We start from the raw sequence: 27,105 nt of genomic DNA, 5'->3' as shown, positions 1-27,105 counted from the left end.
GTGGGGTGGAGGGCAAGGAAAGGCGGGGATGGGGGAGGGTTGTTGCGACTGGGGAAATAAGGCCTTTAGGATGAAAGGCCAGTGTGGAGGAGACAGAGACAGACACAAGGGTTTTGGGTACAAAAAGAAACCTCTTTAATTAGTTTTATATAGATAAATTTTGGTATCTAAAATTAGTTTGATTAATTAGTATAAAAATAATTTATTTATATAAGGGCAATTTAGTAATCAAGCTAGTTTTAATTCTGATTCCAGTGAATTAGTAAACAACTTATATAGAACCAACATCATTCTTCTTCGATTCCAGACAGTTTTAGTAAACAACTTCAACAAGAATCTGATTCTACTTCCACCTCATTCCAATTCCTCCGTAATTCAATTCCTCCTCAATTCAATTCCTCTCAATCTGATTACGGATTAGTAAACGCGCCATAAGAAGCTTACGCCATTTTGATTTTCAAATTCTTCAAGAGGCATTATCTAGTTGGGGAATGATTTCCAGTCTTTTTTTTTTTTCTTCTCTTACATTTTTTTATAAGAATTTTTTTTCCTCTTATACATTCCTCTATTTTGATCTTTAAATTGAATAAATAAATAAAAATTAAGTCAGAAAAACTACCTGAACCATGTAGAAAGAGAAAAAAATGTGCTTGGAAATTATTATCTAGGCTGAGGTATTGCCTAACCTAACCCTAGTTAATGAAATGTGGTCTTGCCCTTTTCTGGAAATTTTAACGGGTCTAAAAGTTGGGTTGTCAAATTTCCCATCAGTTTTGGTTGGGTATGGTATTTCCACATTAAGTGGCACAAACCCACATATTTTGCGCCTTACATGTCCGGTGACACATCACCCTCAATGAAACCCAAAAATTGGAATCCGATCATTTTTGTGAGAATTTCGAAAATTCGTAAATCATATTTATTTATCGTATATTGTGAAATCAATTTTTCTTATTTGTTTGTATTCAATTTTAAATAATTTTTTACCACATAATTTACGATAACAAAATATTTGACTCCCGAGATCCTTACCAAGAGGATCCGGAGAAGATCCTTATTGCTTATTCCAAATATTGTACCTTCAAGACTTTGCCCAAGAAACAGTACACCGGAAAAAAAAAAAAACAAAACAAAAACAAAAACAAGAGAAAGGAAGAACAGCAGAAACAGCCAAAAACCCATCTTTCAGATGTCTCCAACACAAACAAATCAATCCCCCACTTATTAGTGCTTCCGTGTTTATATATCCGGTACCATGCATCTTTCACAGCAGAGCTCACTCCCCTTGATCTTCTTTTTAAGAACACAGATGGATCTGAAGTTGCAGTGAGAAAGTGAGTATGAAAAGCGAAGTCTTGAGAAGTTCAATGGGTATGAAGAAGCTCTCTTTACCTGTTCGAAATTAGGATAATTTCTTTCTAGTGTTCAAAAGAAGAAGAGGCTCTCTTAACAAAGGTATTATATTGTATAAGGACTGCCTAACAGCCCGAGGAAAAAGAAATCATGTTTTCATCCTCCAGTTATAATAGTAATACTGTAATTCCTTTTCAACATAACTTTCCCTTTTCTTCTTCTTCTTCTTCAAATTACCCTCCTCCTCCTCCTCCTCCTCCTTGTGCAAACCTAGAAACCTGCACCGGAGACACTTTCCTTCATCACATTCCTGATCCCCTCTCTGGTCAATTTTCACACCAAAATATTGCTTTAATGGCGCCTCCTTCTCATCAAACCCTAACCCATTTGGGAGTTTCATCAAACACTGTGCCTGGTATTATAAACTCTACCATATCATCCTCTTGTGGAGATCATCTTCATCATCATCAGTACTACCATAGTAACTATGGTAGCATTAGTAATGATAATATTATTCCTTATTTTCTTCATTCTTCTAGGGAAGATTTAGTAGTAGCACCGGCCGAGATGAAGAAAGACCGGCACAGCAAGATCTTCACCGCTCAGGGTTTGAGGGACCGTAGGGTGAGGCTCTCCCTCAACGTTGCCCGTCAGTTCTTTGACCTCCAAGACCTGCTAGGGCTTGACAGGGCAAGTAAAACCATCGAGTGGCTACTAAAAAAGTCCAGAAAGGCCATCAGGGATCTCGGAACACAGAAGAAGAACTTGAGCTGCAGTTCTGAGCGGTCCAAGAGTTTGTCTTCCACTTCCGAGTGCGACGAGGTTGTTTCGGACATAAACGAGGTGGAAAACCATGTATTGAGCAAAGAAAAAGAGATGGTGATGATGAAGAAGTTGAGCGAATCTAAATCTGCTGGAGCTTATGTTGCGAAAGAGTCGAGGGCAAAGGCAAGAGCAAAGGCAAGGGAAAGGACAAGAGAGAAAAAGATGTGCACTACTAGTAGGAGGCCTCATCAGATGTTGAACCAATTGAACTTATTGATTGAGCAGCTTGATGAGCACGAAACAAACATCTCATCCTCGTCGAAGGTTAATTTTGGAGATCATCGTGTGAATCAAGAACTGGGATCCCTCTTGGCTAATCAAGCTCATCACCATCATCGTCACGAGGAGGATCAATCTGCTTTGATCAAAAGAAACAAAATGAAGTCATTTTCATCAGTAGTTTCCAATTATAATACTACTGATCAGAGTTCCAGCAACAGCCACCTCCAATTTCCCAATGCTTCTCAAAATTGGGACATCAATGGCGCTTTCCCAATGCCCTAGCATTAATTGTGCCATCGCCACCATCAATCTTAATTTCCACTGGTATACATATACACATATCTATTGTAGCCATGCCTCTCCTTAATTATTTATTTTTCGATTCCAGATTTAATGATTAAGATGTCAATCTGCAGGAACTGAAATCTTGGGAGGCCTAATTGTGGAATTATCCGGCGAATTTATTGATTATCTTCCAAATTATTAACTTCGATCAAAGAAGTAAGCTAGATTTTTGTTCATGTATTTCTTTGATTGCACATTAATATATCTATTGAGTCACCTGTTCCACTGTTTTTCAGCTCCTCAAGAGTTACCATAATGATCCAATTGAAGATAGGTTTCCTTAGCAATGCATATAACTAGTACTGGATCAGAATTACATATAGACCCCTACAAGCATGCATTGATTTATGTCAAAACCACATCCCTGGTGAAAACAACAAATGACTAATACTGATGACATTGATGAGATATTTGTTAATTAGTTATAACGTCTTTTTTTGTTTTGTTTTAACTTATGATGTAAACATTTCTGTTCTAATTTTAAAAAGGTACAATTTAAGCGGGGATAGATATGCTATAAACAATCAAACTCACCACATAGGGTATATATTCATGTTCTGACAATTGGTATCTGATTTAACTAGTGATATCTTCAAAGAAAAGGAACAGTGCCAGGAGATACTTGATGAACATGCTTGCTGTAATGGGATTCATCATGACCAATATTACATGATAGTTGTTCCCTATTTGATAAAAAATAAATATCACCTGATAGTTGTTCCCTGTTTGATAAATATTACATGATACTTGTTCCCTGTTTGATATTTGTCATGGATTTCACCCAATTCATACAATTAAAAATGGATGCCTATCGAATTGTGGTTTCTTTTCCAAGGTGGAAAGGTTTATAGCAGATCTGTGGGATGAGGAATGTGAAATTTCTATTCCCCTTTGTTTCTGGTTTTATTTCCTCCTTCCTAGCTTGTTATGCTAAAGGCTCCTTGGAAATTAAGCAAGACTGTAGCAATCTCATAAAAGTAAGCCAGATTTCCATGGAAACAGTTAATACTTGCTGCTAGGTTAGTTATGCAGATTTGCATGCACTTTCTTGGCTAATTGCAATATCTTGAATTTCGCAGTAATATATAGGCTATAGCTTCTTGTCGATCGAATTGATATGGATATATTAGTATTCAACAGCTAGCCAGATGGACTATTGCACAAGGTGTGTGATGAACATGTTTATGCTTTGATTAAGAAGTTTGTGGAAGAATAATCAAACAAATCTTGGTAAACAATATAGTCAAGGTCCAAGGATAACGATGCCCTCACCGAATTTTGTTCTTTATGAATTGTGTAAAAAATTTATTCAAGATACTGATCGCATGTGTATAACTAAAGTATTTTAGTAAGGAGAAAATTTGGCAAAAACGGTGGCCCTGGCAATGGTTTTCTTTTTCTTTGGCTGGGAAATCTTTGATGTTGTAATAGTTCAAAACACAATTTTTAATCTACTTATAAAGCTCTCTTTAATTTGCACATGAGAAAAAAAAAAAAAAACTTATACCGAATAAGTTAATCCTGTGCGGAGAATTAGATATTGTTCTTTCTCATGTTTACATATATATGCATTTATTTTGAAGATTGACGATGTTTCCTGTTTTCTCTTCCTGGAGCTGGTTATGTTGTCTATATCTATATATTATTATTATTACTATTAAGAGAACCCTCCTTGTTAACTTTTTATCCCATTTTTCCCGTTTTGCCCTCACTTTTGATACACAATACTTACATAATGAGGGCACAATAGTAATTTAGTATCTTTTGAGAAAATGATAATCATATCCCTATTTTTTCTATTTTACCCTCACTTTTGATACACAATATTTACATAAGGAGGACAAAATAGTAATTATGTAATATTTAGATAAAATATGCACTTATTAAGTGAAATTGTCATACCATCATTTTTTCATACTCTTTTTAAAATTTTAAAAACTAATCACACTCCTTAATAAAAAAACAAAAAAATAAAATGAAATTGTTCACACACACACAGAGTATGTGCTCATCAGCTAGTTTCTATTATGAAATGCATTAAAAAACGCACACATATAAATACAACATTTATGTTTTGAAGTTATAATGTACATATATAGTATTTCAATGGGTCAAATTCATTAAATTCATGGTCCTGTATTTAATCGCTCCGTAAGGAAATTGCTAAAGCTCTAATTATATGTTACACACGTACATACATGGAGATATTTCCACTAGCAATATCACGTGCGGTAAGAGGTTTACCAAGATATTTTGAAGTTTGATCTCTGTATCCTGATCTGGGAACACAACCTAATTTTAGTTCGTACTAGTTTAGCTTGAAGTTAAATTGCTAGAGAAACTGAAAAGAAGTGTAGATAGAGGATCATGAAAATCGTTTAAGCGTGCATGTATCTGTCTTCCCATCTACCCTAGCTTCCCCTGTCCTTCCTTCCCCCCTTTCTCAAGCTAGCTAGCCCTAGACATTTAGGAAGTATGTCATCTAATTTTTTATTTTTAGATCTGACTGTCTACAGTGAGTCAATAGATAGCACTTCTAAGAAGTAAGAGAGTAGTGTGGTCACCAATTTAGTGTATTTTTCTTCACTAGTAAATCAAATATCTCAGGTTTGACTGATTATATAGATGGTAAGTTCAAAATATAATAATCAACTCATTGTGTGACTTTTCCTAAATCTCCACTCTTTGTATATCATTGTTCTAATGTTATGGAAGCCATATTGTTGTATCACATTTGTTTACCATTTTATATGACAAGTGACGTGTACATGTCAATTAAAGAGTTTATCTCTTTGGATTTTTGTTGTAGACATCATTTGCCACATCATATAATATACTAATATGGTGTATATATATGATTTCTCTAGAATTACTCTTTTATTATATATGTATTAAAAACTATGATCGATCATGGTTGCTACTTCGAAAGAGAACATTATCTACTCTCTAGTTATACATGTACTAGTATATGCCTACACACAAAGTGTGAATTTTTTTTACTTTTGTTGTTAAAATCGAAAGAGAGAGGTTAGAAATGATAACATTACATGTAGGTGAGGATTAAAAAAAAAGAAAAATTTTGCCTTGTGAAATTACATTACTGTCTTTAACATTTTTGTTGTGAACAAAGATGTCTTTTCACCATCTTATAGTTGACAAATAAAGTTTCATTAACGTAGTTTTAGATATGCTTAATCGAGCGTCTTGCAGTTTCACCACAAGTGAATCTTTGTTGTTTAATAATCTTTTCACTTTTAGTTTTTGAAAAACTAAAAGCTACTTTGTTTAGATTTCAAATTTTAGCTTAATTTTTGTTTCTAATTTTCATGAAAATATTTATCAAACAAGTTTTCAGAGAAAATTAAAAACAAAAAATTGAAAACTGAGTGCCCGTTTTCATTTATTAACCATTTCATTTTTGTTATTGGTTTTATTGTTGTCTTCTTCTTTTTTCACCTTCAAAATTTTGTTTTAATTTCTTCATTTCTCTCCCGCCACCTTTCTTCATAGTAACATTGGAAAATCAAATATTTTCACCGGAGACCAGACAGACCAGACAGATCAAATGAAATATCATCAAAATTACGAAACAACACCACACATCAAGAGACGATATATTCAGGTAACTGGGTGAAGATAGCAGAAAAAGATAGAACCAAGTTCAGTTCGAATCTTAGTGGAAAAGAAAAACAGAACAAATTCACCAAAAAAAATAACGATATAAATGTGGAAAGTTACCTGAAACTGAGAGAGCCTTCATATGATTCATGCAAGAACAGCCATTGGAGTTAATCAGAGAGTGAGGTACATAGAATAGTGGAAGTCAAAGCACTTCAATCTTCGAACTCTGACAAACTTCATATATTCTGTACTCTCAATACACGACTCAAATTTTGACTAACAAATAATAAAAGACATTGGAGAAAACTCTTTTCTTCGGTCCATTAGATTTGTGGGATGTTTGAGTTTGTAGAAAACTCAAGCTATCATTTTTAAAACATTGTGACTGTTGCTTAAAATTTCAACGAACAGACGCAACTCATAAATTTGAATTCATCTATAATACATAACTCTTATTCTTCATTCATATAAAAATTAAATATTATAATATGAAAGATAATATATAATTTCCAACAGCTTCAAACCACGCCTTCGATCAGTTGGGCATGGCAATACATAATACACAGTGGCAGCACTGGTAGTTCGTCAATGACCAGTTTTTTATACATAAAAAACCCTGCCGAACTGGACTGGAGACAGAAAGGTTATGGACACTGGTACCAGAGAGCTGAGACCTAGTCTCTCTCTGCATATATCAAATGCAAAGCGATTGATTTATGTCAAAATCTAATATAATAATTGCTGACTTTTCAGCGAGTGTACACAGAAGTACCCCATATCTAATATAATACCCAGCAGAATCTGCTTTTGGAAGTCCGGAAATGTGGAAATATGGAAACACGGTGCACCAGAAAGCTAGCTGATCGATAGTAGGTGGGTAAGAGATCTGGGCAACACTGTAGCCACTGAATAGCTTTCATTTTCATCATGATCACTTTTATGTTCTTTCATCATAGTGTAGACATTAAAATTTCGGTGAAACAAATACTCTTCAATACATTAAAAGTTTCGATATGTCAGGGCATACGCGACATACGTCATGCATCTCACAAGTGTACACATGGATGTGACTCATCAAATTTAGACAAATCATCAAGAAAGATACGTGTCAACACTTGACGGAAAAGAATTATTTGATTTTAATTTAATTAAATCAAATGTAATTGATGGAGTCAAATTACGAATTGGTCCACAAATCGAGTCAAGCTTCTTTTATCAATTAATCAAGCCCACAATCAATGTCAAATCCATCCATAAGCAAAGCTTTGAGAGTTTATAAATACGAGACTCCAAGACAAAGAAACAGGCCAGAAAATCATTCACGCCCAGACGTTGAAGCTTTGAAACTCTGAAGCTCTCAAGCACTCGAACCCCAAATAATCAAGAAGACTCGGAAAACCCTCCCTGATTTTCGTCAAACCCATAAAGAATCATCAAGCACTACTACTCTCCCGGTTCTTCCATCACCACAAGCTAAATCCTTGCAGCAATCATTCATCCGAGATCAAGTCATTGCAACCCTCGAATCAACAACACACATCTACACATCTTCGGAGAACGAATAAGAGGAAACTTTGTAAACAGAGATTGCAACCTTACATTTACATTAATACAATACAATTATTTTGTATACGTGTTCTTATTTCATTTGCTACAGGAAATTTGTGTTTGCACATGATTTTAGGTTTAGGATTGGAAGTTCAAGCTGAACTGAAGCAACTAATTTACTTTCCTAGAAAATCAGAAGAAAAAAAAGTCCCCAACAATTATGCATTTTATACAAGAGCTCAATCGGAGAAAAAACTCCTCATCTATAGAATTCACTTTTTATGTTCTTCATTATGATATTTCTTTGATGCCCTTTGCTTCTCTGAAACTCTGAAGTGTTAACTTAAAGATTTCTTTTTCTTTTTTTCTAAATTAAGTGTTTATGTGTTCTTCACACGCAAGCTCCTCAAAACTCGATTTTCTTACTCGAAAACACTTCAAACATAGTTTTCTTACCCAGTCATATGGACTAATGGTAACGCATATCCTTCTGGAATTTAAACTTCGAACTTTTTTCACTCATGAAAAATGATAACTCAAACCATTGAGTTTTAAAAATTAAGAAACATTTACTGTAATACCATGTATCAATCACCAAAAACTCTTCTAACTATTTTCTGTTCACAGGTGCTTATAATTTTATTTAAAATTAAAAAAAAAAAACTCAACGTGCTTCAATTAAAATCACTTCTCTTAGAAGCATCTTTGCCAAAGAACGAGCCCAGAATCTGGACTAGTAATGGGTTAAATATTGTCCATAGGAAAAATCAACATAATGATCACCCAAATTACACAGAATTGACAGAAAATGAAATTAAAGAAAAAGAATTACACAAGGACTATAGGATAACCAGACCATATAAGCAAACACAACCACAATCGTCTGGCCCAACACTAAATACAATGGGCCTCAACTGAGCCCACATAGGTAGTAGCTAAAGCCCAATTGACCCAACCCAAAAATCGTAGTTAAATGGGGGAGAAAAGAGTACCTATTTGTACTTGTAGCAGTCACATTGCTTGCTGAAAAAGAAGAAGAAGAAGAAGAAGAAGAGGAAGAACCAGAGAAAGCTAAATGGAGGCACCGAAGACAATCGAGCACCAAATCGGAGGGATCCAGAACGACGCCCTTCGATTCGGACTTCACGGCGTCAAGAGCGACCTCGTCGGCGCTCACCCTCTCGAATCTGCTTTGGAATCGGTATTTTCCCTCTCTCTCTCTCTTGCTCTCTTTCTCTCTCTTGGTTTTTGTTGTTGTTTGTTTGGAATTGAAGATGTGTGATTAAATTTTGTTTATTTGGGTTTATTTGTTTGTTGGGTTTTAGGCGAAGGTAACGCAGGAGCAGATAAATAGGAAAATCTTGGGGTACACTTATGGAAGTGCGTTTCCATTGAAGATGGATCTCGAAAGGCAAATCCTTTCTCGGTATGGGATTCGTGTTTTTGTCGAATTCTGGCTTCTGTTTGTGAATTGTTGTAATGGGTTTGTCTTATTTTTTTTATAATTGAGTAGAAGTAAACGTGTGTTGCTATGTTGAAACGTTAGGGTTTTTTCTCTTGTTATGTTTGTCTATTGCGCTTTCTTGTTGCGAAACAAGGTCAAGGTCGTGTGTTTTGTTTGGAATCGTTGTGGGATTGTTGGTTTTGTATCATAAGGGTTGCGAGTACGAAAGTTTTGCATTAGAGCTTTGTTGGTGGTTCTGTCTGTGCAGATGTTAATCTCTTGTGCAGTTTTTGCTCTTAGGTTGTGCCCGGTTTGTGTCGTTATTTCTCACTCATTGACAAAAAAACTGGTTCAATCAGGAATAAGATGGTGGGAATTTGTGATCTATGTTCTTTCGTGTCCTCTATATTGAGTTGATTATAACTGGCTGGATTATGTCTTTACCATGCCTGATTGCGATCCAAGTTATGCCATATAGATAAGGAAACACCAGTTCCCTATCAATTTGAGGTGTTTTTATACATTTGTTGTGCTAACTTTTTAGTTGTATCAGATATCCAGACCGAGTATGAGTGAAAAAACAAGAGCTTAACAGAATCTTTTGTCTTTTAGTCTGAGGTTGAAGTTCATATATTGTTGGTTGACCGTGGATGTATTTGTATGTGCTGCTTATTATAGTGACTATGTTTTTTTTGTATCACATGCAGTAATGGACTTTAAATCTGAGTTGTACTCTATTCTTTGAAACAACTGCAGATTTCAGAGGCCTGCTGGCCCAATTCCTTCCTCAATGCTGGGTTTGGAGGCGATGACCGGAAAATTGGATGATTTCGGCTTTGAGGATTACCTGAATGGTAAGAAAATACTCTTCATATACAAAGTAGATAATATTGGTATCCTAAGCTTTAACTGTTCATGGTTTCTGTTTGAACTCCTTCAATGTTTATGATACAATCGGAGCCTTCTTACGTTCCTCTTTGTAAAGAACTCACCAATCAGGGTCCTCTTGTAATTCTCTCTTTTAAACATCCATAGTAATCCTCATGAATTTCGAACATGCAGCCTTTTTTTCCTTCTAATCAATTGGTTTTTAATTAGGGTTGATGTCATTAGGAATTTTGTAATTTGATTCTTCTTTTAATTTCTTTCCATCTTCAAGATGCTAATATTACAATTATGGATCATTAAGTAACAAGTAATGAGTTAAAACTTCTTGAGTGGAAAACCCCTAGATTTGGCTTATATCGTTTTAATTCCATGCCAATCCTCGGAATTGAGTTGGTATGCATATATTTTAGACCTTGCATTCTTATAGAAGCTAAGTTTAAACGATCATGGTAAAACTTAGGAAGAAAGCAGTTCATATTGTTCTAATTTTCTTTAACCAAGTGAAACGCAAACTGTTGCTTCGTTCTTTTAACCCATTAATTGTATGATTGTGTTGGTTTCTTATATGTTTCATTGTCCTGATTGCAGACCCCCGTGAATCTGAAACATTCCGGCCTGTGGACACACATCATGCAATGGAAGTTCGCCTTGGGCTGTTGAAGGGTCCAGTCGCCCCAAGCTTTATGTGATCCTCGTACTTTCTTGCCGAAAGAAGAGGATTAGTATCTTTGCGGTGGATTTATACTTTTGTGTCAATGTTGTTCTTAAATTGTGATTGTCTGTCACGCTGAGTTGAAAGGTCCAGACATTGATATTGTGGAGTTACATTTACTTTGGAGTAGTATTGGGTTATCTTCTATCCAATTACAGTTCCCCTATTTGGTACTTTCAATTTTATTTTGAAAATTTAGCTCCAACTCTTGATCTTGCATGTGGCCATGTGAATGATTCTACCAGAATCCTAACCTCAGATGATTTTGCTAATGCTTATGGGAGGATTGAGCATGCTCATCAAAACAATCTTAAACGAAGTGGTGATGTTCACTCTCGTTTTTTCTTTCTGCACTCCTCCCCTTGTTTAATACGTACAATATGAACATCAGATTGCACGTGTACACTTTTTTCGGTTGACACAAACGACATTAGGGGAGAGAGGATACAAACACATAATCTCGGATGCAAAGGTAAACACTAGATCTCTAGCTCGTAGAGAGCATTTTGTGGAGAAGCACATGTCCAATGCTTCTCCAAAAAGAACTTCCAAGTGTTTTCTTACAAAAAGCACTTGGAATTTTAGTTTATAGTAAAAACACTTTTTTTTTAACAAACGTTATTATCCACACTAAAGGATGGGGAAGTGAGTTAAGTTTCACATTGGGCTAGCAATAATGTGTTTCAAATTTGCTGTTAGCAAAAATCGAATCTAAAACTTATCGTTTACAAGTGAAGATAATACTACTACAATGTAATATTTAATGGATATGGTAAAAAACAAAAAGCGTTTATAAGCATAAATGCTTACTTACTACACCGGTCCTAAACTGAGCCCTCAATATGAATGTCATTCGCGCTATAAAAGTCACTGAACTACACCCTTTTGTGTTATAAATGTTAAAATCTAGTGGTATCAATTTAAACGTAGATTATTTCGGCAGTCACACAAGTAAAAAAAAAATGAAAAAGAAGAATAATATTTTGAGCATCTTGTTCTGTCATCGTCAATGGTCGTGTGCATAATGCTTACCACTTCCTTTTCACAGGCTCTGTATTTATCTGCTGCTTCTCCCCCCAAAACCCTCACTCCACACCCCCAATGGACCCTCGCCGGCCCCCGCGCACGGTCAGTGACCCCAAGGTCCGACAAGTCGGCTTCTTCGCCTCGCCCGAGCCCATAGCCTACTCCTCCTCTCCTCCCGTCTCCGGCATCTCTACTTCCGGTAACTCCCTCTCTCCGGTAATGATCCCCCCGCCGCGTCACTCCTCCGACACCACCCGTCCGGTTCTTTTCGCACCCTCCTCGGCCCGTCGAGAGTCCATACTCGCCGGGAGTTACAACAACTCTTCTGAGTTCTTCCCCGCCTCGCCTCCTACTGCTTCGTCGTCGAACGGAATCGTGATGGGGAATGGCGAGTTCCTAACCGACGTCGTTATGTCACCGGGTCGAGCATTCAGAGGGGTAAGAACCGCTGCGGGTTTGACGACGTCGTCTTCGTTTCCTGGTCGAGGGTTCGATCTGACGGCTGCCGTGAAGGCGAGTAGCGTCCCCGCCAGTGGGTTGATGACGGTCTCCGTGGTCAAGTTGCCTTCTGGGATTTCTGGTAATTGCTGATTGCTGTTCGTTTGCTTTGATTTGATTAGGGGTTTTGGTTTAGCTCAAGCATTTTAGGATTGCAAAATTTGAAGAAACAAAGATTGAAACTTTGCAGAGAAAGATGTTGATGCGTCAGTGGAAGTGCAAAGCGAGCGAGCTGCAAATTCGAAGCCACTGAAGGAGAAAACCACAAAAGCCGAAAGGCGGGCTGTTCAGGAAGCTCAACGAGCAGCTAAGGCTGCCTCAAAAGGTATGGCTTTTCTAGGCTTTTACTGATTCACAAGTGTTTTTAATAGAAATGTAATTGAATTCAAAGAATTCGAATTTCTTATGTTGATTATGAATGTGTTCCTTGCATTGTGTTATTAGCTGAAGGAGGTAAAACACCTTCTGTTGCTGCTTCTGCTTCGGCAGCAGCAAATGTGAAACCGCCTAAAGCCACGAAACTCGTGTCACAATCATCTGTGGCGGTATCTGAGAAGACGGGTGGTGGCGGAGGTGGTGGCAGTGAACATCTGCCGGAGAAAGAGAGGAAGAAAGAAGTTCCTCATCCGCGAATGCAATATGATGATACAAGTCGTGTGGAGAAGGCGAAAAGGCGTTCAGTGGTCAAGCAAACTGAGGCCAGGAACAGGGTTGAGTTGTTCAGGCATTTGCCTCAATACGAGCATGGAACTCAGCTTCCTGATCTCGAGTCTAAGTTTTTCCAACTTGATCCTGTGCATCCTGCTGTTTATAAGGTATTTAGATGCTTAAGTCATGATGTTATGGTTTGAGTCTTTTGCTCGATGAGTTGAGAGGTTAATGTGATTATGAAAGAGATTATGGTTCTATCTAATTGTAGCTTTCTGTACGGATGTCAGGTTGGCTTACAGTATTTATCAGGAGATATATCGGGTGGCAATGCTCGTTGTATTGCCATGCTTTTGGCATTTCAGGAGGCCATTAAAGACTATTCAACACCACCAGAGAAAAACCTCAGTAGGGATTTGACAGCAAAAATAAGTAGTTATGTTTCATTTTTTAGTGACTGCAGGCCGCTTTCAATCACCATGGGGAATGCAATGCGGTTTCTAAAGAGCCGAATTGCCAAGCTACCTTTGACTATGTCCGAGTCAGAAGCAAAAGCATCTCTCCAGTCAGATATTGAACGGTTCATATCCGAGAAGATCATACTTGCTGATAAAGTGATAGTCAAGCATGCAGTTAGCAAAATCAGGGATGGTGATGTTCTTCTAACGTACGGGTCATCCTCTGCAGTTGAAATGTTGCTTTTACATGCCCATGAGCTTGGCAAACAGTTTCGTGTTGTGGTGGTAGACTCTCGTCCAAAGCTTGAAGGACAGCGTTTACTTCGTAGGTTGGTGGGAAAGGGCCTCAGCTGTACTTACACTCATATAAATGCTGCTTCGTGTATCATGCATGAGGTTACTCGAGTTTTTCTAGGTGCTTCTTCAGTGCTGTCCAATGGAACAGTTTACTCAAGGGTTGGCACTGCTTGTGTTGCTATGGTAGCACATGCATTCCATGTACCGGTATTAGTATGTTGTGAGGCATATAAATTTCACGAAAGGGTACAACTTGATTCCATCTGCTGTAACGAGCTCGGTATGCATCCTAGCCATTAATTGGTGTGATCATTGTGACAGTTTATGATAACTTCATGCTCCGTTTGCTTGATTCTCAGGTAATTGTTCCACTTCTTGCAGGTGATCCCGATGTCATTTTAAAGGTTCCTGGTAGAAAGGAAGGCAATCCTTTGGATGGACACTCGAATTGTGAAAATATTCAACCTCTGAATTTGATGTAAAGTGTTCATAAATTTATTGTTCCGTGCTATCACATTTCTCGGCTTTAATCTACCCGGACTAACTGTGCACTCCTGTTTTAACTTGTTATTGGCAGTTATGATGCAGTCCCTTCAGATTACATTTCAATGATAATCACGGATTACGGCATGGTAAATCCTTTTCTTCTTCAAGTAATTGTTCTGAACTTGCAGTTATTACGACTCATTGTGTATTCTCATTTTCAATCCTTTATCTCGGAAAAGAGTGATGACTCGATGTTTTCATGCTTCTATTAGGTTCCACCCACAAGTGTGCCCGTCATTGTGCGCGAATACAGAAGAGAACACTTGTGGATGTGATCATTTAAAAGCGCCCTCTCGGAAATGGATCGTATGATTCCGCAAGGTTTCTCCGAAATTTTGTGTGGATGATAGTATCAGTGGATTCAGAATCATTGAACATACAAGAAGAGACCAGAGCCTGAGGTTCATTTTTTAAGCGCTTGAGAGTTGAGACAGATGTTTTTCTTTTCGCCATACAGTGAAACACAACTTACACAAGTCAGATGTTTTAAACTTATGGTACACAGGTTCTGGATGATTTAATCGCAGTATCACAATGTTAACCGTTCGGAAGTGCCATGTTCTCTCTTTTCTCGTAAAAACGTCATTTGCACTCCTCTATGTATTAAATTTCTCGCGTTTTTATGAGGTTTTTGGAGTGATAATAACGGTATTGAATGGATAACATCATGCCATTGAAAATACAATCATCCGAAAGGAACAAACAAAAGGGATTTGTTACTTTAATCATACAACCATCTTTTTACAATAACAAAATCTTGTATAATCCATATTTTGGGTAAACCTTTGCCTTCTTTGTGAACTTAAGTAAGCACAGTTTTGCAGCTTGTGCTTACTCTTTTGATCCTCTGAGAACATCACCTTTATTATTATTCATCGGAGTAATAACGGCAAGAATAACAAAACCTCCCAGAACAACGACCAATATTCCGAGAGAGTTTACGAGCAAGGCCTCCGTCGAATAGCGTGATATAACTTGGTTGGTTTGAAGGAAGGTGACTTTTTCTAATATACCAGTAGTTACAGTAACAACTGCAAGGGCGTAAGTATAAACACCGAAAAATACATGCCATGGCAGCAAGTTAGCTCTGCTGTGTTTCGAGCCTCCCGGGAACCAATACGTTACAAATCCAGCAGCCCACTGTGAAAAAGAAAATGACAATGAATAAAAGCAGTTGCACAAGCTATCTTCTCGGGTGAAGAAAAATAGAAACTATAAAGGTACCTGGAGGGTGAAGAGGAATAGGCAAGCTAGACCCAGCCACGAATGTAGGCTGTAGAAGTTGTCAATGCCCTTATCGTTATGGAACTTCAAAGCAGCCCATACACCGATGATGCTTAAGCAAAAGGCAAGGAATTGTAGCATAAGATGAACTAACTTTTTCGAGTTTTTTGGTCCTGAAACTGTCTTGTATGCTAGCATGGCTGCATCATTGCAGAAACACAGGATTGTTCAAATTCATAATAATTTTCGTTAACATACCGCTAGTCAATAACTTCCCTATATAATTATTTCACATTTTAGAAGCAAACAAAACAAAAGTACCAGTCAGTGAAGCACAAGAACAAAAAAATCTACTTAGCTCTCACATAAGATAAGACATAACTCTTGGCAAAGGAGGAAAAAAGAAAAGTATCTGAGTACATCTAAAATCCAGCAAGACCATTTATAACTTACGATTATAGTTAGCGAAACTCTTGTAAGTGAATCAATTTCTCACTTAGGAACCATATGGACCTCCACAAACGCTTCAAACTCATCATTTTCATCCTTAGCATGCTTCTAGGAAACTCATTGTACTAGTGCATAATCATCCAAGGCAATCACAATAACTTTAAGCCTAGATTACAGGGAAAGAGGCACCATTGAGAAATCGGTAACTAGATACGGGGCCAAGTTCCCATAGAACAGAAAATTTACCTTCTCCATTTAACAGTATCAGCCCAATCACCATCAATACTGGATGAACCTACAAGCAACACAACAACCATATAAGATTTACCATACCTAAAAATGCTTAAAGCACCAAATACTAATGTACAAAAGAGAAATTTCACCTAGATCAAACAACCAGGAAAATTGACCAAAGAAGCATCATTTCCAGTTCAAGATAATACTGGACTACAAATTGATCGGGACGATAATCTAATCTAATCTAATCTAAACTACGGGAATGGGGATTCGAACCTGAGTGCAGCGGGGATCCACAAGGAACAAGCTTAAGATACAAGCAAAGAAGAGAAACACAAAATTGACAACAATTAAGCTCTAAAACAAATAACATGATAAACCCAGTACCGAGAACAAGTCGACTAAGCAAACCCATCAACCTTTAAAGAAAATTCGAAATTAATTTCCCAATAGATATTAATATTATACAAAACATTATGAAAAATCAAGATTGAAACTTTAAGGAGAAGAAAGTGAGAGAAAAGGAGGATTTCGGCAGAGACGTACGTTGAAAATAAGATCTTTGTTATCGGAGATGAGAGCCAATCCGCCGCGGAAATGAACGGTCCAGGTGAGCACCAGAGCCGCCACTATCACTCCTATCACTCTCACCGCCCTCAAGATCGGGAAGCGGACGACCGGAACCGCCGCCATTTCTTCTCCTTCTTCTTCCTTTAGCTTTGAAATCTCAGAGATGGAAAAATTAGGGTTCTGACAGAAAAAAAAAGGGGGGTGTTTAATTTGGGGGTTTCGATTTTTGGCGCTGACTGTTTCTTTCTTTAACAATTGGGACGGGGGAGGTGGCGGCGGTTGAAATATTTTCAGGCTTCTTCGACTGAGATGCGACACGTCAGCAAGTCCACGTAGGACCATTCTTCTTTGTTTGTTTTTTGGTACGTTGATTAACTTATTTTTCTTAATTATTAGTTTATTAAATAATAAATTAAATTTAAAAATCTGATTAATTCAAATTATGTGGCTGTCCACATCAAATACCACCTAAGGTTGTATGAAAATATAGTACAAAAACATGGTATGAATAGCATTACTTGTTGCTATCTGTATTTCAATTTATTGAGTATTTTTAACCGAAATCTTGGGTTGTTGAGTCTCTTCAACCGGAATCTTGAGACAGACCTTCTCAAGGCATATTATGTCCGACCACTCAATACAACAACAATTGTTAACATCATTCTTATTTTTAATGTTGTTTATATTCAATTACATAATTGTTAACATCGTATAAGTATGGCTATCAATTAAAATCTAAGACGAAAATAAATGGCAAACGTGATATTGTTCGGGTAAGAATTAGAGAAGCTGGTTGTAAGGCGACTTGATTGCCTGTCAAATTTGTAAATAACCCTAGATTCAACAAAAAAATCATTATCTTCTTCTTCTTTTTTTTGGAAATTTTAATGAAAAGCTCTCGATACTGTTCATTTTAACGAAAAACCATAATTTTACATTAAAAAATCAATCATGGTACTATTCATTTTACTTTTTATTTTGTTTTTATCGTTAAAACTCAAAGTTTTCAAGTCATTTTAATTATTTTTCCTTTTTTTTTTGTCAAATGATAAATTTTGTTAGATTAGATGTTAGATTAGTCATCGACGAGATTTGAATTCATGTCGTCATGCAAGAGCTCAACACATTTCCACCACTATAGTAAAATGTTGCATGTTCTTTCTTAAGTCATAGTAACTGTTTGGCTTGTTTGAGTTTGTCATGCAATTGGGGACCAATCCTCTTTGAGCAAGCTCCTCCCTCTTGCCGTCAATTGCTAGTTGGGTTACGGTCTCGTGGCTTCCCTCTAAATATTATTGTTTAATGGTCTTTAACTAGCCGTTAATCACTCTATCCACTACCGTAGTAACCACCACTCCTTCGCCCACCTCGACCTAATCTACGGCCTCCACCACCGCGATGCCTTAGCGAACAGCCAAATGTCTGCATAACCATCACAAAGAGGTTCAAAACATACATACTTGCAAACAAACAATGGCGGAAATTTTGTTAAGGAGGGTCAATTTTAAGTAGCTATATAATTATGATAAATTTGAGTTTAAATATAAAAATTACTTAAGAAATGATCATAAGTATCAACTTAAAATATACTCTTAGTTTACAACCTTGATATCATTATGATTTAATTAATTATATTACAGCAAGTGACGCTTTACAACAATGATGAAAAACAATCAAGCCTATGCATCTTGATACGAATTCGAATAAAAGTAGTTGATATGAGTATGAGGACATGAAGTTATATATTGTTTATTTGATTAAGTGGCAAAGAAAGAAATTATGAAATTAAGTGTTGAACCCTCAATTATGAGCAAATTGTATTTGTGAGGAGGTTCAACCATAAATACAGCAGCCAAGCAACATCAATATCACATATAAATACATAATTTCCAAATTGTGAGAAGGGTCATAAGACCCTCCTAGGCCTTAGGCCTTAACTGGCTCCGCCAATGTTAACATAAGTCAATTCCTTAATATCATCTGGCGAAGCTCTAACATCATTTTCATCTGAAGTATCACATACATTAAGCAAAACAACGAAATAGTAATGAAATGATGTAACTTCGTTAAGATTACAGCTAACTTAAGCTCAAATTGAATACTCCGTAATGCAGCGAAAATTCGTCAAGATTATACCAGCCATCAACCTTCTTTCTAATTTTTCTTTTCCCTAGCATTCGTGTCGTTGGAAATTCAAACTACCAGAATTCTAGAGTGAGCCATGAATATACTGTTGATCTGACACGCCAACTTATTAAACAGTCCGCATTTTACATAAACTCACAGATTATAATGCTAAGTAAAGCACCCTGCTTTTTCCAAAAGCAAAAGCATCACAACTTCTATTGGAAAACAAACAAAACCCCACTTCCAAAATAACTACAAAATTCCAAAAAAAGAATAAAAATAACAACCCAGTTGGCCAAGAAACTAAAAGGGGGAGTGTTGATGACACCATTTCTCAGACCAATGCTGGATTCTTTTTGGTTTTTCGTTCTTTCCCGGGGCAGGTTTTCTGTTCATGTAAAAGTGTTGGATGTAAAAAGGTGAATATTTTGTGTTTAACGGTAGGATTTTGATGTTACTAAATTCGCTTGGAATGTATGTGTTTTTTTTTTAAGTACTTAAAATTGCTTCCTCAGTCAATGTGTAAATCATAAACACTTTAAATTTTTCCGTAAACAAAGGTTTGGAAACACCTTATTTTTAAAGGGAATTTGGACCTTACAAAACATTCTCAAATAAGTCTGTAGATGTTATATTGTAACACATATATCATGTCAATCTATAGTTTTGATGTACAACTGATTTTTCTGGAACGGTTATTTTCACTCATCACATTTTGCTTCACACACTCTTTCAATTTATTAATAGTTTTTATATAATCTATATAGGATGACAATTCCACACCCCATTTTATTCCACAAGTACTCTAAAAAATTATTAACTAATCAAAGAGTGTAAAAAAAATAAAATAGAGTGAAAATCACAACATCGTTCCTCAGGCTTTCGTAATTGCATTTTTTGGGGGTTTCTATTTGAGTTCATTGATGAATTAATATATGAGTTGAGTATTAGGCTTGAGTTTCTCATGTCACAAATTCAACAAACAAAATTTAAATGAGTTCAAGTCCAAATTGAATAGAACTTATTGGTCAAATTGAAACCAAACCATACATATTAATTATTCAATTTGGGTTTCGGTTTGTGATTCAAAGTGAAACGAACTAGACCATACCAATTGTTTTAGCATCTTGAAACCAAATATAAAAGACCGATCAGCTCAAATAATTAATAACGTCTTATATCGCGTTTGACATATTTGAATTCAAATTTCACCATCTTAATATCATTTGTATAAAAAAAATGCTCAGATAAAATATTTTGAAAAACTTTTAACAGAAAAAGGAAGTGGGCAATGATGAAGAAGAAGCCACATGCGACAAAGAGACGCTTATCTTCAAGGCCTAATCCCCTTTTTTTCCCAACTTAACAGCTCCCGTACACCGTGGCATTTCGGTACACTGTCACGGGTATATTCTTTGGAAAACACGAGAACATGCCCGGTTTATCAAAATGCCCCTACCTCTCCCCCAATTTACGCATTTTTCCAGTCCAAACGGGCATTTCCAACCATGGGCAACTTCGTCTTTACATACAAGACAATCGAGCCACCCACGTTGCTTTCCATAAAGCCAGCCGGTTCGAATTCCGAAACTACCCTACTACTATCGGTTCAACTATATGAAAACGAAGGGCAAATTGGTAGTTTCAACATGAAATTCCGCGCTGGCCCAGAAATAAAAAAAGAAAGAACGTGAGTAATCCGCACACCAGCACACAAAGGTGGCTGAGAAGAGAGAGAAACAAGAGAGAGAGAGAGAGAGATACTGAGGAGGTTTCCGGACTTGAAATATCCTATTCGCCGGAATTTAGGAACTCCGTTCACGTCCGGACTAGGGCTTCTTGTTAAGAGACGGAAACCAGAGAGAGAGAGTGTTACTGAAGCAAGAATTCTCAATTTTCATCTGAATTTCGAAACTTCAATTCGCCGGAATTTTGGAATTCTGATCGGGTCCTGGCTTGGGGTTTCACTCCTGAACGCTACTTCGTTTCTCAAATTAGGGTTTTTCTCCGGCGGGAATTCTGTTTCTGAAATTTAGGGTTTTTTTCCCTAATCGTTGAATTGGCTTCGGCGTGCATGCGCTTATGAAGTTGAAGTTGCAATCTGTAATCGTTCTGGGATTGTTATAGAGAGTTTCTTGATGTTTACGCCGCAACGGTGGTCGGGTTGGTCTCGAACGCCCAGAACCGGGGCGGAGAAGACCGGAACCGGGTCCGGTGCTCCGAACTCTAACTCCGGGGATGGGATCGTTGCGAAGGGCAAAGGTGTTAACTTGTTTGAACCCGCGACGCCAGTTTCGGGTTCCATGCTTGAGAATGTGGGGAAGATGTTAGTGGAATCCGGTGGCGCAGCCACTGACCGCGAAGTCTTGGCTCACAGGGTTTCGGAGCTCGAAAATGAGGTTGGTCGAGTGCTTGTTGAATCTTGTGATGCTTTGTTTGCTCTACTAGTTTCAAATTTTCAGTTTTTTCCTGTAAATTTCGGGTTTTTCATTCGTCTTTTTTAGATGTGCCATTATAATTTAGCACATGATTCATTTTTTAAGCATGGAATTTACTATTACCAATTGTTTGATGCATGCTTTTCTTATGAATGATTGTTTTTTATTGAACAGCTTTTCGAATACCAGTACAATATGGGTCTGCTCTTGATTGAGAAGAAGGAGTGGACTTCTAAGTATGAAGAAGTCAGGCAGTCATTAAACGAAGCAAAAGAGGCCGTCAGAAGAGAACAATCAGCCCATTTGATTGCAATGACAGAAATCGAAAAGCGAGAGGAGAATCTGAGGAAGGCCTTGGGGGTTGAGAAACAATGTGTGCATGATGTAAGATTTATCTTCCTAATCTTGTTTTTGACTCTTCTACAATTACATTATTTATAGGTATTTTAATTCTCTGTCTCTAGCAGCTAAATAGGCGAATTATCAGTTTGTAGAAAGCCTTGGAGGGCTATGAAAACATCCATTTGATCTTGGTATATACAATCGTTGTTAATTTTTTCTTTCCCTTAAGATCTTTCAATTGACTAAGGAATGCTCACCATACAACGTATTTGTCATTTTGTTTCTTAGTAAATACATGTGTTTTTACTTTATATGAAATGAAAACCAGCCTTTTCTGTTTTTGAGTGGGCTAAACTTTAAACTTCAGAATCGACGGTTATTATTGGAAGTCCATGCTCTCATCTAGAAAGTTAACTGATTGTGGTTGATTTTCTAATATCTGGTACATTAACTTTGCAGCTAGAGAAGGCTCTACATGAGATTCGTTCGGAAAATGCAGAAATTAAGTTTACTGCTGAATCAAAGTTGGCCGAGGCAAATGCTTTGGTTGCTAGTGTAGAAGAGAAATCATTGGAGCTAGAGGCAAAGATGCATGCTGCTGATGCCAAGCTTGCTGAAGTGAACCGAAAAAGTTCAGAAATTGAGAGGAAATTGAAAGACTTAGAGTCTCGAGAAAGTGCAATTCGAAGAGATCGGTTATCCTTTTGTTCAGAGTAAGATCAAGGCTCTTGAACTTTTCTTTCTGGTGTTTTCTATAATCTATCACAATAATTTTTTTTTTCTTTCTTTATGATTTTTATTAAAGCAGTGTTGACCACTTCTCAATATCAAGGTTATTTCTTGTCTTAATTTATCTAGTTTGTCTCTTCTCAGACAGGAAGCACATGAGACTTCTTTGTCCAAGCGGAGGGAGGACTTGCTAGAATGGGAAAGGAAATTGCAAGAGGGAGAAGAGAGGCTAGCCAAGGGCCAAAGAATTCTCAACCAAAGAGAGGAGAGGGCAAATGAAATTGACAAGAGTTTTAAGCAGAAAGAGAAGGATCTGGAAGATGCTCAGAGGAAGATCGATGCAACTAATGAGACATTGAAAAGGAAAGAAGATGATATAAGCAACAGGCTAGCAAATCTAACTCTGAAGGAGAAGGCAAGAATATTTTATGTATTTATGTGTGAGCGTTTTTGAATGTCATAATTGATTTGTTTAAGTAAGTTTCTATTATATGCAGGAATATGATGGTCTGAGAATGAACCTCGAGATGAAGGAGAAGGAGTTACTTGTATGGGAAGAAAATCTCAATGCTAAAGAAAAAGTAAGGCCAATAACTACTTAAACCTTATGTGATGATGCTCTGTTTTTTCTATGGCATTAAAGTTGACTTACAACTAAAAGCTGAAACTTTTTTAGGTTAAAAATGGATAAATATGAGAGTGAAATCATTATTCTAATGGTCCCCAACTCTTTTCTTTTGCCAGGTTGAGATCCAAAAGCTTATTGATGAACACAATGCCATGCTGGATGCAAAGAAATGTGAATTTGAGTTGGAAATTGATGAAAGGAGAAAATCCTTGGATGATGAATTGAGAAACAGGGCAGTTGATGTGGAGAAAAAGGAATCTGAAATCAATCACTTGGAGGAGAAAATTGCAAAACGGGAGCAGGCTCTGGAAAAGAAAGCTGAAAAACTCAGGGAGAAAGAGAATGACTTTGAAACAAAAGTGAAATCCCTGAAGGAAAAGGAGAAGTCTGTTAAGTCTGAGGAGAAGAACTTGGAAAGCGAGAAGAAGCAACTAGTTAATGATAAAGAGGATTTGGTTAGGCTCCTGGCTGAAGTTGAGAAGATCAGGGCTGATAATGAGGAACAGCTGCAGAAGATTAGTGAGCAGAGGGATCTGCTCAAAGTAACTGAAGAAGAAAGGTCAGATTATCTCCGCTTGCAGTCAGAATTAAAACAGGAAATTGACAAGTACAGGCAACAGAAAGAACTGCTCCTGAAGGAAGCTGAAGACTTGAAGCAGCAAAAGGAGCTTTTTGAGAGAGAGTGGGAGGAACTGGATGACAAAAGAGTTGAGATTGAGAAAGAACTAAAGAATGTGGGTGAACAGAAGGAAGAAATAGAAAAATGGAAACATGCTGAAGAAGAAAGGTTGAAAAATGAAAGGGTGGCGGCACAACACTTTATAGAAATGGAGCAGGGGGATCTTAAGCTGGCCAGGGAGTCATTTGCAGCCCATATGGAACATGAGAAGTCAGAATTAGCTGAGAAAGCTCAAAGTGAGAGAAGCCAAATGCTTCATGAATTTGAGACACGGAAAAGGGAGCTTGAAACTGATATGCAGAATCGGCTGGAGGATATGGAAAAACCCTTGCGTGAAAGAGAAAAATCTTTTGCAGAAGAACAAGAAAGAGAACTAGACAATGTTAATTACTTGAGAGAGGTAGCTAGAAGGGAAATGGAAGAAATCAAAGTTGAAAGGCTTAAAATAGAAAAGGAAAGACAAGAAGCTGATGCAAATAAGGAACATCTTGAAAGGCAACAAGTTGAGATAAGAAAAGACATTGATGGACTTCTTGGCCTTAGCCGGAAACTCAGAGATCAGCGTGAGCAGTTTATTAAGGAGAGAGAATCCTTTATTTCATTTATTGAGAAACTCAAGAGTTGCACAAATTGTGGTGAAATGATCTTGGAGTTTGTGCAGCTACGACCTTTAGCTGAAATTGAAAATGCAGAGGTCATTCCCCAGCCGAGATTGAGTGATGACTATTTGAAGGGAGGTCTCAATGAAAATCTGGCTGCTTCTAAGAGGCAAAAAAATGAGATGTCTCCTGCTGCTGAACCAAGGTCTCCAGTTTCTGGTGGAACTATATCTTGGCTTCGTAAATGCACCACAAAGATTTTTAGTCTCTCCCCAGGGAAAAAGATCGAGTTTGGTGCTCCTCAAAATTCTCCAAACGAGGCATCATTTCCGGGTGAGCAAAATGAAGAGCCATCCGAAAGAGTGCATGGCACTGAAAACGAGGCTGAGATCTCTTTAGGAGTTGCAAGTGATTCTTTTGATGTCCAGAGGATTCAATCTGACAACAGCATCAGAGAGGTCGAAGTTGTTCAATATCCTTCACATGATGAGCATAGCAACATGAACAGTGAGGCACCACCTGATGTCCCAGAAGATTCTCAGCCTTCTGATTTGAAGGGTAGTCGTCGAAAGCCAAGTAGGAGTCGCAGGCCTGCAGTAACCAGAGCTCGCACTAAGAAAGCAGTTGTCAAAGATGCTAAGGCTATACTTGGGGAGGCTGACAGTGAATATGCAAACGGTACTGCGGAGGATTCCGTCGACATGCAAAGTGAAAGCCTTGGTGGTTCCAGTCTTGCTGACAAAAGAACAACAAGAAATGGACGGAAGCGCGGCCGCGCTGAGACATCTCAGATTGCTCTGAGTGATGGTGGTGATAGTGAAAGACTTTCTGACATTGTCATGGGTTCCCAGCGCAAGAAGAAGCGAGAAAGAGTTCTTCCAGCTGAACAAGTTCCAGGGGAAAGTCGGTACAATCTCCGGCGACCGAAAACGTAAGTCTTTAAATTGTTATATCTTGAGTATATGTAGTGTAGTACCATGTAAAAAACATAGCAATCTGCTGTAGTTTCTTGAATAGAATTGTTATTTGCTGCATGGTTCTAGAGTTTTGTGTATTGGATAATAGATGTAAAAGTCATTTTCTAGCTTAACGAAAATCTGGTGGTCGTTGCCATGCAACCAAGTTTTTATTTTTCTCATTATTTGCTCAGCGGAGTCAGAGGTGCTGCTGCAACTGCCTCCCGTGACCTTGTCAAAGAAAATGAGGAGGTTGATGGAGCTATAGGGACGGAGGCAGTGATTCATTACTCCAAAGCTGCTCCTGCTACTTCAATGGGAGTTGCTAGCGAGAATGGTGGAAGCTCACACTTTGTGCGGGTGAGTGTTCGATGAGTTTCTTCACTGGCCCATTAGAATGTCACTAGATGGCACGTGTGCACATGCACGACCCTTGTATTTGTTTTATGGACACTCTTCTTCAGAAGACGGTTTGTCAGTAAAAGCATCATGACTGCTTATCTAATGCGGTGTTTCTTTTTATTTTGTGCTCAGTGCGAGACTCTTGCAAACACGCAAGATGGTGATGCAGATGCAGTGAAAAATCAGGAAGAAAATCCAGTAGCGAGTGAAGAGGTGAATGGTTCAACAGCAGGGGGTCAGGAGTATGTTGAAGGAGATGAGTATAGGAGTGAATCCCGGGAAGCTACTCCCATTGAAGAAGATGATGACGATGATGAAGAAGAATCATCTGAACATCCTGGTCAAGCCTCAATAGGAAAGAAGCTCTGGACCTTCCTCACAACATAATGAGTTTAGACTTGTTTCCGCCACGTGGATTTTGGAGGACGGGAACTTGACTGCATCAACTTTAGGTTTGCTGTTGGCTTTTATAATGTGGTAGTATTTGTGCATGACCAATTAAAGTGTAGTTAGAACCATGGAAGTAATTCAGTGGGAGGGATTAGGGTTTATTTGCCCTCTTTACTCTTTATCGTTTAGGACCCAGGAAGACATTGGAGCTGTTTCTTATTATTTTTGTTTTTTTTGTCCTAAAGACAAAGCTAGATTTATTCTCTTGTAGCAGCAGAAGCAGAAGCAGAAGCAGCAGCAGTAGGCAGTGCATATTATACTGCTGGACTGAAAGCTCCTCCACGTCCACATTGTTTGTAATCTTTATTTCCTTCTGGTAGTGATTGTTTGAACTGCATGCATGCTCTCTCTCTCTCTCTCTCTCTCTCTCTCTCTCTCTCTCTCTCTCTCATGTTTGGCATTTTGCAACAGTAGTTAACAGGATAGATGATTTCAGTGACCCAGATTATATAACATGGCGGAGGCTGCCGAGATGGCTTACCCGATTCTCGGGTTAGACCCACGGTGATGTGTTCGGGAGCTTCTAGTCACAACCAACATTTATGTTTTGACGCTCAACGGTTTAATGAAAAATCGTATTTCAGTTACGTCTCTGTTGAATCGACATTTATGCCCTTTTTATGTTCATAAAAACTGTTTTCGAGTCATTCTCGCAGAACCATTATCTCACGAAACCGAGTCCATTAAATTGTGTATGTATCATATTTGTTGGTACATCATATTAGACGATTGAAATATATGGAAAGAGATCCTTTCTTAATCTCTCCCATCAAAACCACCTAATCAAGTAATCCGGGCCTTTGAAATTTGATCAAATGACTAAAACAGAGGATCTCTTTAAAA

General features: G+C 37.7%; 5 protein-coding genes across 6 annotated transcripts; 4 read left to right on the top strand and 1 right to left on the bottom strand.

Annotated features, from left to right (window-relative positions):
- The first annotated feature begins 1,268 nt into the window (after positions 1–1,268).
- Positions 1,269–2,980, top strand: LOC103442868 (transcription factor DICHOTOMA). The gene is made up of 2 exons (XM_008381663.3): positions 1,269–2,724; positions 2,817–2,980. The coding sequence occupies exon 1, from the start codon at positions 1,504–1,506 to the stop codon at positions 2,680–2,682; it is 1,179 nt and encodes a 392-aa protein (XP_008379885.2). The 5' UTR covers positions 1,269–1,503; the 3' UTR covers positions 2,683–2,724; positions 2,817–2,980.
- Positions 2,981–8,904: 5,924 nt separating this feature from the next.
- LOC103442496 (cyclin-B1-2-like) lies at positions 8,905–11,163 on the top strand. The gene is made up of 4 exons (XM_008381290.4): positions 8,905–9,115; positions 9,240–9,340; positions 10,115–10,212; positions 10,835–11,163. Exons 1-4 carry the CDS (start codon positions 8,990–8,992, stop codon positions 10,933–10,935), a joined length of 426 nt encoding a protein of 141 aa, XP_008379512.2. The 5' UTR covers positions 8,905–8,989; the 3' UTR covers positions 10,936–11,163.
- Positions 11,164–11,871: 708 nt separating this feature from the next.
- Positions 11,872–14,982, top strand: LOC103442487 (uncharacterized). Of its 2 annotated transcripts, none has more exons than XM_008381279.4 (7): positions 11,872–12,564; positions 12,673–12,807; positions 12,927–13,297; positions 13,421–14,165; positions 14,267–14,363; positions 14,463–14,517; positions 14,644–14,982. In XM_008381279.4, exons 1-7 carry the CDS (start codon positions 12,060–12,062, stop codon positions 14,704–14,706), a joined length of 1,971 nt encoding a protein of 656 aa, XP_008379501.2. In that variant the 5' UTR covers positions 11,872–12,059; the 3' UTR covers positions 14,707–14,982. The 2 variants fall into 2 exon arrangements, with proteins under 2 accessions (XP_008379501.2, XP_070660805.1); XM_070804704.1 differs by having other exon boundaries at positions 11,898–12,564; positions 14,463–14,538.
- A 100-nt stretch (positions 14,983–15,082) lies between these two features.
- Positions 15,083–17,246, bottom strand: LOC103442488 (transmembrane ascorbate ferrireductase 2-like). The gene is made up of 4 exons (XM_008381280.4): positions 16,889–17,246; positions 16,352–16,400; positions 15,656–15,855; positions 15,083–15,571 (listed from the first exon to the last, which is right to left on the bottom strand). Exons 1-4 carry the CDS (start codon positions 17,033–17,035, stop codon positions 15,263–15,265), a joined length of 705 nt encoding a protein of 234 aa, XP_008379502.1. The 5' UTR covers positions 17,036–17,246; the 3' UTR covers positions 15,083–15,262.
- Positions 17,247–20,688: 3,442 nt separating this feature from the next.
- Positions 20,689–26,599, top strand: LOC103442489 (protein CROWDED NUCLEI 1). Its single transcript, XM_008381281.4, has 8 exons — positions 20,689–21,438; positions 21,652–21,861; positions 22,279–22,532; positions 22,693–22,963; positions 23,046–23,129; positions 23,293–25,385; positions 25,605–25,770; positions 25,945–26,599. The coding sequence occupies exons 1-8, from the start codon at positions 21,178–21,180 to the stop codon at positions 26,197–26,199; spliced, it is 3,594 nt and encodes a 1,197-aa protein (XP_008379503.2). The 5' UTR covers positions 20,689–21,177; the 3' UTR covers positions 26,200–26,599.
- The last annotated feature ends 506 nt before the right edge of the window (positions 26,600–27,105 follow it).

The sequence above is a fragment of the Malus domestica genome, chromosome 09, assembly GCF_042453785.1.
Source record: "Malus domestica chromosome 09, GDT2T_hap1".
Lineage (NCBI taxonomy): Eukaryota > Viridiplantae > Streptophyta > Magnoliopsida > Rosales > Rosaceae > Malus > Malus domestica.
Note: the sequence above shows the minus strand (reverse complement) of the source record. Positions and strands in the feature narration are given on the sequence as shown.